Below are 11,404 nucleotides of genomic sequence, written 5' to 3' on the forward strand. Positions count from 1 at the left end.
ATATATATATATATATATATATATATATATATATATATATATATTCTGGAAGATTATATTCGGCATCACAGTGATTTTTTTTTTGTTGTAGAAAGTAAAAAGTGAGGTTGCAGGAAGAATTGGGTTGGCTAATTACAAAGCAAAGAAACAAATGGGCTCTCATATGAGTCCATTTGCTGCAGTAAGTCACAGGAAGGCTTGAAACTCGGGCCATCTATAGGCCCAATTCAAAAGTTGTATTACATGGTTAGACGTCTGCTATAAACCATAGAAAGCGGAATTAGGGTTTGTATCGCAGCAAGCGGCAAAGGCATAGTGAGGTAGTAGACATTCTCTCCGTCGCCGCTGCACCGTAGCAACCATGGTATCCGAACTTAATCCTCTTAGCTGTTTCTTTCGTGGATAAAGATTGAACATTGCTTGCATTGATGGAATTGGTTTATGCAAATGCTTATTTAATTTGTTTTCCATTAATTTGTGAAGATCATTTCCGAGAAGAACCGTCGAGAGATCTGCAAATACCTCTTCCAAGGTCCGTTAATGTTCTCTCGTGTCGTTTTTTAAGGTTTGTGTCGTGTTAAAATTGTGACGTGGTTGGTTTTGTTTCAGAGGGAGTTTGCTATGCGAAGAAGGACTTCAATCTGGCGAAGCACCCAGAGATTGATGTTCCAAATCTGCAGGTGATAAAGCTGATGCAGAGCTTCAAGTCCAGGGAGTACGTGCGCGAGACATTTGCTTGGATGCATTATTACTGGTTCCTCACCAACGATGGAATTGAGTTCCTCAGAACATACCTCAACCTTCCCTCGGAAATCGTACCCGCCACTCTTAAGAAGCAGGCCAAGCCCGCCGGAAGACCATTCGGTGGCCCACCCGGTGATCGCCCAAGGTAATATGCCGTTGTCTTTCTCGCTATATCTTCGAATTGTTATATTGCTGTGTTTGATTTGACTTTTGTGTGATTTTCTTTGAACAGGGGCCCACCTCGCTTTGAGGGAGAGAGGAGATTCGGTGGTGATAGAGATGGATACCGTGGGGGTCCCCGGGGACCTGGTGGTGACTTTGGGGAGAAAGGTGGAGCTCCTGCTGACTACAGACCTTCATTTGGGGTAACTTATTGCAACCTATCAATCATCATTATGTTTCTAATGGTTTATTTATTTCCTATTTTCAAATATCTTTATTCTATATCTTTTACTTTTTTTTTACGGTTGTCCATGGTTCTATGTTGGATTTCTATATTAGCCATACCGTCATCACGTTCCACCTAAATTAGAGCGAAATTTAGTTTTAGATACTGAAAGAGATACATATAGCACTGGAACGAGAAAATAGAGGGAAGATTAGTATTAGAAACAATGAAATACTTTCATATTTTCCGATTCTTCAAAGTGGATCCTTCATTTTACTCTGAAAAGAGAATCTGTGGTTTGTATTTTTATACCCCAATTGATGTAAGAGACTTGTACATTAACCATCTGACGATGATACCGTTATCTGAGTGAATTGATGACTTGATGGGTAAGCATTCTAGGATGAACATATTCGGTTGAATAATATGTTATGTTGCCAATTTTCATAGTGTATCAATTTGTTCCTGGGTTTCCCAATTTTTGTAGCTTTCTTTATCCAATCATTACGATTAGTAGGTAGTCATTTTTTTGATTACTTTTATAGTCAGGAACCTACTGTGTTGCTTCTGGCTTTTTTTATAATTCATGCTGGTTGAGTTAGGCCTCTTATCTATACTTCCTTTAAATTGCCGTTCTATCTAAACTCATATCCGTTTGAAGTTGCAAGTTTAATTGGATGATTTGAGACAATCTCTCATTTATTTTTTGCTCTAATTCTTAATTCTGTGAAGCGGTAGGGTCGTGATTCTGATAACAAATTCGTAGCGGCTGTTCTTATCTGGGTTTGCTTAGTTTTTATTCCAAATCTGAAATGTATGCTTGACTCTTTTTTCAGGGTCCCGGTGGAAGGCCTGGTTTCGGTCGAGGTGCTGGTGGTTATGGGGCACCAACAAGTTCAAACACTCCTTAAATATGATTGATTTGTGCTCAAGGTTTTACAGTTTTGGCTGTCATTCGAGTTAATAGTAGCACCCCTCGTTCCAAAGTAGTTTGATCTGGCTGACAATTTACTTAAGTTAATTATACAGTGAAAATTTTGAATTGAATATTTTTGCCCTGAATTTGTGTTTGAGGTGTGATGCTTTGGGTAGTGAGAATGGGCTGTTGTAAACTGGCGGTTCAATTGGTTTTGGAAGTGAGCATTTATAAAAATGTTTTTAATTGGATATATCCAACTTTAAAGATATTTAACTATATGATTAATCTATGCCAGTAATTCAATTCAAGTTTCAATTCTTGTTACAACAAATATAACCCAGTGTTTTGTAACATTGAATTCCAATGCGGTCCTTGTAAGTAATAACTGTTCTCATAACAGGCTAAACGATTAAATTGATGTGAAAATGTATCATGACCTGAATTTGAAATATACAGTGGTTATTTTAGGCATTTTTTCCTATGATGTTTGGCTAGTTGTTTAAGTTTTTAAAACACCATAATGTCGATAGTTGTTATTTTTTAGATAGAGTTGTTTCGTATGTGAACTATAATAACTGTAGGTGTTTTAATGCAGAGTCATTTCTTAAATGAAATTTCCTTTTTTTTAACTAATAGTAATTTCTATTATCAAAACGTTGGATTCGTTCGTCTATAGGTTAGGCGTAATCCAACATTCTTTGCCCATTGACCATGTCATGTCAGTCTACCATTCTAATATTTCAAGCAATTTGTACTCTCATTTTCATTTATTTGAAGTATGTTGCATTCTAATGTTTCATGCATTTTTATACTCATTTTCATTTATATGAAGTATGTTGCGTAAAACATCGAAGGTTTCGTTGCGTTTTATCTTTAGGCTTAAATTTACTCACTTCATATTGTTTTGAGGGTGCATTTTGGTATGTATAAAATTTTACGAACATATTTTATTTTCAAGATTAAAAAGTTTTAATATTCGTCAATGTTAGTCAATAATAAATAGAAAATGTTATTTGTTAGATTAAAGCTTATCGATAAACTTTATCATTATTTTTTTGTGACAATAAAATTAAATTCTTATTACTAATTGATATTTAGATTTTTTTTTTTTTACAATTGGAAGACATTAATCCTGATCATAAAAATACTTAATTTAAATATGTAACTAAAACTTTTTGAAGATCGAAGTTTCACATTCGTTAAACTATACAATCAAAATGGAATTAAGCATAAATTTTTATGTTAAGAAATCAGTGTTATGTTGAGAAAATTTATAGTAAACTTTATCATCAACTAAGGTTTAAAATAGTAACATTTAAACAAAATAATTGAAGTTGCATTAGCTTTACTATGTTTAGGGTTAAATATGTTTATAATCCCTATACTTTGGGGCGATTTTGGTTTTAATCTCTTTTTTAAATTAAGGTAAAATTTAGTCCTTCAACTTTAGAAAACTCTGATTTTAGTCCTTTTTACCAAATTTTTTTAACTTTATTTATTGTTTCAAACAAGTTTCATTATAGCATTGTTTGACACATTTTTGCTTCAATGTTAACCGTGAAATAGTAAATAAAGTTAAAAAAATTTGGTAAAAATGACTAAAACCAGTGTTTTCTAAAGTTGAAGGACTAAATTGTACTTTAGTTTGAAGGAGAGACTAAAACCAAAAGTACAAGAACTAAAAACATATTTAACCCCTATCTTTATTTTACTTTATATCTGTTTTTGCAAATATTTTGTTAAAACACACTACAAAGGGGAATGGAAAAAGAATATTGGTGGCTTAATTTAGGGATGAGAGAATGAAAAAAAACGGTAATCCTACATTATCATTTCTTTATTTTTCATCAAAGTTAAAAAAATACAGCTTTTAAAATATTTTCTTTTTCATTTAATTCAATTTCATCAAATAATTTAACATTAAATTTTATTTCTCATTTATTTATCCTTTCCCAATTGATTGTTATAATTTTAAGTTTGGCTTGAACTAACAAGTTCGAGAGATTAAAATAAACTAAAGAATAAGACATTTTATTTAAAATTTATTTTTTTGAATATTTTATGCAAAATTATCTATTAAATTATATTAAATTATTGTAATTAATTTCAAATTAGTAGAGATTTTATCTTTATTATCCAAAAAAAAGTTGAATTTTGTAATTTAATCAACGCAAAAATTCCATAAATCGAAAAGTATGAAAGACAAATTCAAGATAAAAAAAACACATTTTTAATCTTTAATTCTAATATAAATTCAACAAATAAAATAAAAATATCAGCAACATAAATAAAAAATACTAAAATAAAAATATTGATACACATATTAAAATTGATTAGAAGATAATAAAATAACTAATCATTATTTTTATCTGAAACTAAATTATAATTTATTAAAAAACAATTTAACTCGTTAAATATTATTTTTAAAACTAATAAAATTAACAAACACTGTAATTACAATTTATTCTCGAACCTAAAGTTTTAATTAATTTAATTGATATATATTAGCTATAAAATGAAAATTTTGTTTAGATATTCTTTTTAACACAATTTTATAATTAATTTAATAGAAATATGATAGTAAAAAAATTTAAACTATTTTTCTTAAATATAATTTTATAATTAATTTAATAAAGATATATTAGTATTAATTTTTTTTCTTAAAAAATTTTTATAATTAATTTAATAAAAAATATTAATACTAAAAAAATATGTTTGAAACCTTTCCTTATTTTAATATCTAAAACGAATGTATTACCTAATTTATGAACAAGTGGTCACTTAGATTGCAATTTGAGGTCACCTTGGAAACACGAACAGCTTTGGCGTTAAAATTAGATACATTCAATCGCTTTTCATATTCAATACTCACTTGGCGGCGAGTTTCAATGGTAGAAAATTTAGATACCAATTGCCAAATAATTCATCCTTACAAAACCTTAGACGTAATATGATTACAGCATTTGCGATTTAATCAATTTAAAATTAAATTACGAGTCTTGAGAGGACTTTGTCTCGCAGTAGAGAGTCTTTTGAATTGAAAAAGAAAACGATAAATCGAAATTGAAATGGTAATCAGCTGTTGCAGTTAAATCATTGAGATAAAGAACGACAAGAATTAGGAAGCGTGATTTAAAGTATAACACGCATTAAACACGGAAACTAAATTAGTTTTTTCAATTAAAGTATAGTTAGGTGAAGAACAAGATTGATTAAAATATTTTGGTCTTTGACTTTAATATTTAACAGTATAGACCAGTTGCAGAAATTGAACTCGAGAAAGAACAAGGAACAATTAATGCGAAATGAAGAAGTAGTTTTTGAATTGAAAAATAAATGAGCGAGTTCACATGAGCGATTTTCACAAGAAATAAGAGAGAGAGAGAGAGATTTGGCATTTGCAGTGCGTGGTTGAATGTTAATTTGAAGATGAGCAGCAAAGGCAAAGAGGAAGAAGGGATTAAGAAGGTTATGATTCACGGAGGTCGATACGTGCAATACAACGTTTATGGACACTTGTTCGAGGTACCCTCCAAGTATGTCCCTCCGCTTCGTCCCATCGGAAGGGGTGCATACGGCATCGTTTGGTATCTATGCCCAACAAACCCTTTTTCTCTTCTTCTTCTTTCTTACTTCGATTAATGCTACCTTACTACGCTATTCTTTTCTTTCTTTCAGTGCTGCTGTTAATTGCGATACGCATGAGGAAGTTGCCATAAAGAAGATTGCTAACGCCTTTGACAACATCATTGACGCTAAACGGACTTTGAGGGAGATTAAGCTCCTTCGCCACATGGACCATGAAAATGTTCATTTTCTTCACTCTTTTTAATAATCTTTTTTTATTTATATTTCTGTTTCTCTGTTTAGTAATCACTGTTTTTCGCAGATAATTGCTGTTAGGGATATCATACGACCTCCAAGAAAGGATGCCTTCAATGATGTTTACATTGTTTATGAATTGATGGACACTGACCTTCACCACATTATTCGTTCTGATCAACCTCTTAACGATGACCATTGTCAGGTTTCCCTCTGTTCCTATCGTTGCCTTTTTCACTTTCGCATTGTATTCATATTTTCTTTGAAAAAAGATCACAAAAAATCCTCGTTCATTCTATTGCTGACATATTTTGAAGTGATTATGTCAACCCATGTAGGTTAAATAAATTAAGCACGCTACTGATGTTTCTTGAAATTTTTGCAGTACTTTCTATATCAGCTTTTACGGGGGCTGAAGTATGTGCATTCGGCTAATGTCTTGCACCGAGATCTTAAGCCCAGTAATTTGCTTCTGAATGCGAACTGTGACCTTAAAATTGCTGACTTTGGTTTGGCAAGGATAACATCAGAAACCGATTTCATGACGGAGTATGTGGTCACCCGGTGGTATCGTGCCCCGGAATTGCTCCTCAATTGTTCGGAGTACACCTCTGCAATTGACGTTTGGTCTGTTGGTTGCATATTTGGTGAAATTTTGACCAGGGAACCCTTGTTTCCTGGGAAAGATTATGTTCATCAACTAAGGCTTATAACGGAGGTATGTGTTATGGTGCTTCATTTTGAAATTTTAAGCTTTCTAAATAATGTACTGCATTACCTCTCTCTGGCATTAGTCTCTTGGTTGTAAATTTTTTCTTCTTAAGAAACTTGTTTACACTTATGAACCCTGTTTCCTATGACCTTCCAGACATGCTTAATACTCCCAAGTTGCTGGAAACAAAAAGCCATTGGTTTTCATTTTGTACTCCTTGTTTTCTTACCCTTACCATCACTGCTCATTATTAGCTCGATAGTTAACTTTGTGAATTGGGTTCTGTGAGGTTTTCAGACTCTGATTGCATAGAAATAGAAAAATCTGTTTTTGTCCAGAAATGGTACCCTTCACCTTAATGAAGTGCAAAACCATGCAGTTAAAATTTTCTTCCGGTTTAATTGTTTACTTTTCCATTCTAGCTATTACTAATTGAATAGTGTTATTCCTACATTTTCTTACAACACTTTCACAACATTTTTTCTTTCCTTCTTTTATCTTTATGCAATTAACCATATCTTAATCCACACTTCTATCTCTTCTCATCTTGACTTTCTCCTTGTGGAAATCAGAGTGAAAAATAATTTGGAAATAACATTACTCTTGCTAATTTACTATTGTTGATAGCTGGAAGGTAAGCATTGTTAATGTTGTAAAAAGCCAATATCTTTAGCATCGTCGTGGTTTTGTTTATAAACCAACATATTTGCTGCGTGACATAAATTCCTGTAATATCTATCCAAACCTTCTACCCTTTCTACACTAGGGAATAACGGAGGGTTTATATTTCCATCTTTGAATGTTGTCATTGTTAGAAAATGGAGGGATTGCATAAGCCGATTTTGCTGTTATGTGTAAATTAGTTGTAACTTGACACTCTTGTTATGTTTTCCTTTTGCTTAAAAGTTATTAGGTTCACCAGATGATGCTAGTCTTGCATTTCTCCGAAGTGAAAATGCTAAAAGATATATTCGACAGCTTCCCCGTTATAGGAAGCAAAATTTCTCGGCTAGATTCCCAAGTATGTCTCCTGAGGCATTGGATTTACTAGAGAAGATGCTTATCTTTGATCCCAACAAACGCATTACAGGTATGCCTCATGAATTATGTTTCAAGGATGTATTTTTAACTTGCTTATTATTGAATGTAAGTTCATATTTGTTTATACAATTTTTGTAATATTTCGCTTATTTCCTCCAGTTGATGAAGCACTGTCTCACCCATACCTTTCATCACTTCATGACATCAATGATGAACCAGTTGGACCTGGCCAATTCAATTTTGATTTTGAGCAGCCAACATTCACTGAAGAGCACATCAAGGAGCTCATCTGGAGGGAATCAGTGAAATTCAATCCGGATCCACCCAGTCAGTAATTCTTTCTTGAATAATGATCACCTGATAACTCCTGGTCTTGGGTGTACATCTGGAGAGACACAGGAAGAGGGAAAGATAAGTGATTCATATGATTGATGATACAATGAGTGAAGAAGGGAAATAAAGAGAAATGATGGGGGTGTAACGTGTGAAACTAATAGTTGAGTGACGAGGGAAACGTTAGTATTCTTTCTTATTAGGATAATGTACCATGATACACCTCTTCACTTAAATACAGTGTCTGTCCACTATTCAGATTAGTTGCTATGTATAGAAATTCAGAAAGTTTCACTGTTGTAATCTAGTCTTAAAGCATTCAGGATACAAACCAAAATGAGTAATCATTAGGAATCAAATTGGTAGTCAGGGTTTAGGGAAACAATTATGATGACAAATATGGTCTGTCATGGAGCCTTTTGCTTATTATTTATCATCAATTTTTTGTTCTGGTTTAAATGTTTGCATCTAGCACCATTTGTTTCACATCTATTATGTCTTGCTTTTTACACATATAGAGTGTACTGTCGTTTCATGGCTACGCTAGTTCACTATATCAGAGTTCTATATTCCTGTTATCCTTAAGATTTGGACTAACAATGTTAATCTTAGGATGAGACTAATTTCAAACGCCTTAGTGAAATATTGAAGGTAAGCATTCACGATGAGACTAATTTCATCAACTTACTTCTTCAATAAGGTAATACAATCTATTTATCTATCTTTTCGAGTCATGATTATATTTTACTTTACATAATAGATTGACATGTTAACATAATATATTTGTTTTTTCTCCATCTTTTTATACTTAAAAGTGCAACTTTTGATAGTGTTTTTTATTTTTTTTGCAACAAATTTTTATTCCATATCTTATCTTGGACTTTTTTTGCAACAAATTTGTTCTTCGTACGTAAATAATAAAAACAATATAGAAAAGTTTGACAATAATACTAAATGACATCTATATAGTCATAAAATGTAGAAGTTGTTNCATTTNATCTAAACCATAGACCATATATTATTTATTGCAATGTGTAAATGCTGGTCTAATGTTGAATTTTTAAACAATACTTCATTTTTTGAACATTTTATTTTATATATCATTCATTAAAATAATATTTTAAACTATTTTTATCTAATAAATATGTTTCCAAATTTTGAAAATATAGCAATTTTTGTCTTAATTTTTATAAAAACATAACTATGCTATTATACGTTAATTTCTTAAGCCCTAGCAAGTGGATTATAATTGCATCATTATATTAAATACAAACTCCGAATCTAATATTTCTTTATGGGATTCAAAATAGAAAAATATTTAAATTAATTCGGCTGTTAAAATCAAAGTTACTGTGGCCCTTTTGATGTAAAGCTAGTAAATAGACCAATACTATTATTTAGGGTTTTTTAATATCAAAATTAAAATTAGTTTGTACATGAATTAATATTTTTTATAATCTTAATGTAAAAGATTTTTTTCAAATTAACTTATTTATACATTTATCTTAATTTTTGGGGAAGTTTATTTTATTTATTTTTATATCTTTAAAGGATTTATAACAAAATTCTTAATACTTCATTGAATTACTTTACTTCATCAAATGTATATTATTTAATTTAGTAATATAAGTAAAACTATAATCTTTTTAAAAGAACTATCATTTACTTATATTTTAATCTTTCAATGTAAAGTAACAAATGTTTAATTTTTGTAATTTTAATTTTAATTATTGCAAGTGAGTTTGATATTGTTCAGAATCAGGATAAAGATAGAATAATGTAAGCTATATAAAAAAAGGAAAATTATAAACATACCTTTCTTAATCTTCCAACAACTATTTAACACTTAATAAAAAATTAATATTATTTTATTTTATCCTCTCAAATTATTTTATATTTTAATTTTTTTTTTGGTGTTGAAAAGATATAGAATATAAAAAAGAATACACATATATACCCATTTTCTTTCCTCTCCTAATTCCATATAATATTTAATTAAATTAACTGTAATGACAAAAAGTGATATAAATGAGTATAACTACAATGCAGTGGCTAAAAAAATACGCTATTTGAACTAAATGACCTATAAAAGAGCTAGTTAATTATCATTTGAACGAGAACTTCATATCATTTTATTATTTTTTACGGTAATAATGTACAGAAGAATAAAATCCTTTGACTTTGAGTATATTAATTGCTTAAATAATATATGAAACTAGAATGGTGGACTCGAACTAATTCTAAAATATTTAAATGTTCGATTGATACAATATTCACTTAGTCTAAAATTTTATGGTAAACAAAAATAAAAATTACTTGTGAGATCAAATATATTTTTAATTTCTCAACTTATGAAATTAAAAATTATTTATATTTAAAATTTTGATATATTTATATTTTTAAATTTTAAAAATAATAAATATATTTTTTTTTAATTTAATTATGTTAAATTATTTTATGTGTAAAACATGATTTTCAATAAATACTAAATTAAGAATCTGTGAAATTATATAATCATTCAAATATTCATTTTAAAGAAATTTAATATAATTAAATAAAAAAAATTATTTATTTGTTTTTAAAGTTTAAAATTAATAAACGAATTATAATTTTATATTAATTTAGTCAGTGAAAACATAGTTAACTTTTTTTTTAAGGTCGATAATCATCTCTAAATCCAACCCGTTAAAGACTCCAACTTTAAATGCCACGAAGCAATCAAATCCAAGAAACGAACGCATAAGCACTGCGAATTGCAATAAATTTTGACACAACAGCATATATAATGACTGAAGAACCAGATATAAAGATTCTTATCAACTTGAAGAAGGATCAAGATTCTCTGAATGAATATGCAAGGTAAACCAGGTTTATGCAGAACGTTTTCATGCCATAGAACATCAACGAGGAAAAGAAAAGAGAAAGAGAATGAGAAAAATGTTTATGAATCTATGAAGAGAAGATTATGTATAAACGAAACCGCAATTCTAATGGGGTGAGACTGAAAAGTAAAAACAGTATCTTTTGTAAATTTCTAAACATTCCTCAGGTTGATATCATTGAAGATGAGAAAAGGTTGATGCACAGGAAAAACTGACAGTAAGAAAAGTATAAAACTGAAGATTAAAGGAAAAATTTTCAAGGATTCAATTATTAATCTTCTTCATTATAATGGTTTCCGACAAGTTGCTGAAGAGACAGTGGTAACATGAGCCCCAAGTGTCCCAACGCAACATATTCCTGAACAGACATTGCCCACTTCACTGCTTGTCTACTATTTATCACTATGACATGATATGCACACTGCTTCACGTGCAATCTTTCCTTCTTTCATCTTTTTCCTCAAACATGCTCATTTAGTACTTAGTTTTATTTGAAGTTGGAGCAAGTTAAGCCACACAACATAAAGTTATAATTATCACTCAATTAATTTGCTGTTAAACAA

General features: G+C 30.2%; 2 protein-coding genes across 2 annotated transcripts in view; both read left to right on the top strand.

Moving 5' to 3' along the window:
* LOC106776596 overlaps nucleotides 1-2,303 on the top strand; it is a 6,020-nt gene extending 3,717 nt beyond the window's left edge. The window contains exons 4-8 of the mRNA XM_022775636.1: nucleotides 328-364; nucleotides 484-532; nucleotides 610-889; nucleotides 977-1,109; nucleotides 1,969-2,303. Of these exons, the coding sequence (XP_022631357.1) occupies nucleotides 328-364; nucleotides 484-532; nucleotides 610-889; nucleotides 977-1,109; nucleotides 1,969-2,043 (574 nt within the window). The 3' untranslated portion in view covers nucleotides 2,044-2,303. The remainder of the gene's footprint in view (nucleotides 1-327; nucleotides 365-483; nucleotides 533-609; nucleotides 890-976; nucleotides 1,110-1,968) is intronic.
* A 2,985-nt stretch (nucleotides 2,304-5,288) lies between these two features.
* Nucleotides 5,289-8,430, top strand: LOC106777943 (mitogen-activated protein kinase homolog MMK2). Its single transcript, XM_014665776.2, has 6 exons — nucleotides 5,289-5,638; nucleotides 5,730-5,859; nucleotides 5,941-6,078; nucleotides 6,259-6,591; nucleotides 7,492-7,675; nucleotides 7,786-8,430. Exons 1-6 carry the CDS (start codon nucleotides 5,481-5,483, stop codon nucleotides 7,959-7,961), a joined length of 1,119 nt encoding a protein of 372 aa, XP_014521262.1. The 5' UTR covers nucleotides 5,289-5,480; the 3' UTR covers nucleotides 7,962-8,430.
* The last annotated feature ends 2,974 nt before the right edge of the window (nucleotides 8,431-11,404 follow it).

Source organism: Vigna radiata, chromosome 11 (genome assembly GCF_000741045.1).
Source record: "Vigna radiata var. radiata cultivar VC1973A chromosome 11, Vradiata_ver6, whole genome shotgun sequence".
Taxonomy (NCBI): Eukaryota; Viridiplantae; Streptophyta; class Magnoliopsida; order Fabales; family Fabaceae; genus Vigna; species Vigna radiata.

Bases quoted from the DNA above. Each gene is read 5' to 3' on its own strand.
- LOC106777943 (XM_014665776.2), top strand. From the start codon at position 5,481: ATGAGCAGCAAAGGCAAAGAGGAAGAAGGGATTAAGAAGGTTATGATT. The intron at 6,592-7,491 runs GTATGTGTTATG...TTTGCTTAAAAG, and splicing joins AACTAAGGCTTATAACGGAG to TTATTAGGTTCACCAGATGA. The intron at 7,676-7,785 runs GTATGCCTCATG...TATTTCCTCCAG, and splicing joins TCCCAACAAACGCATTACAG to TTGATGAAGCACTGTCTCAC.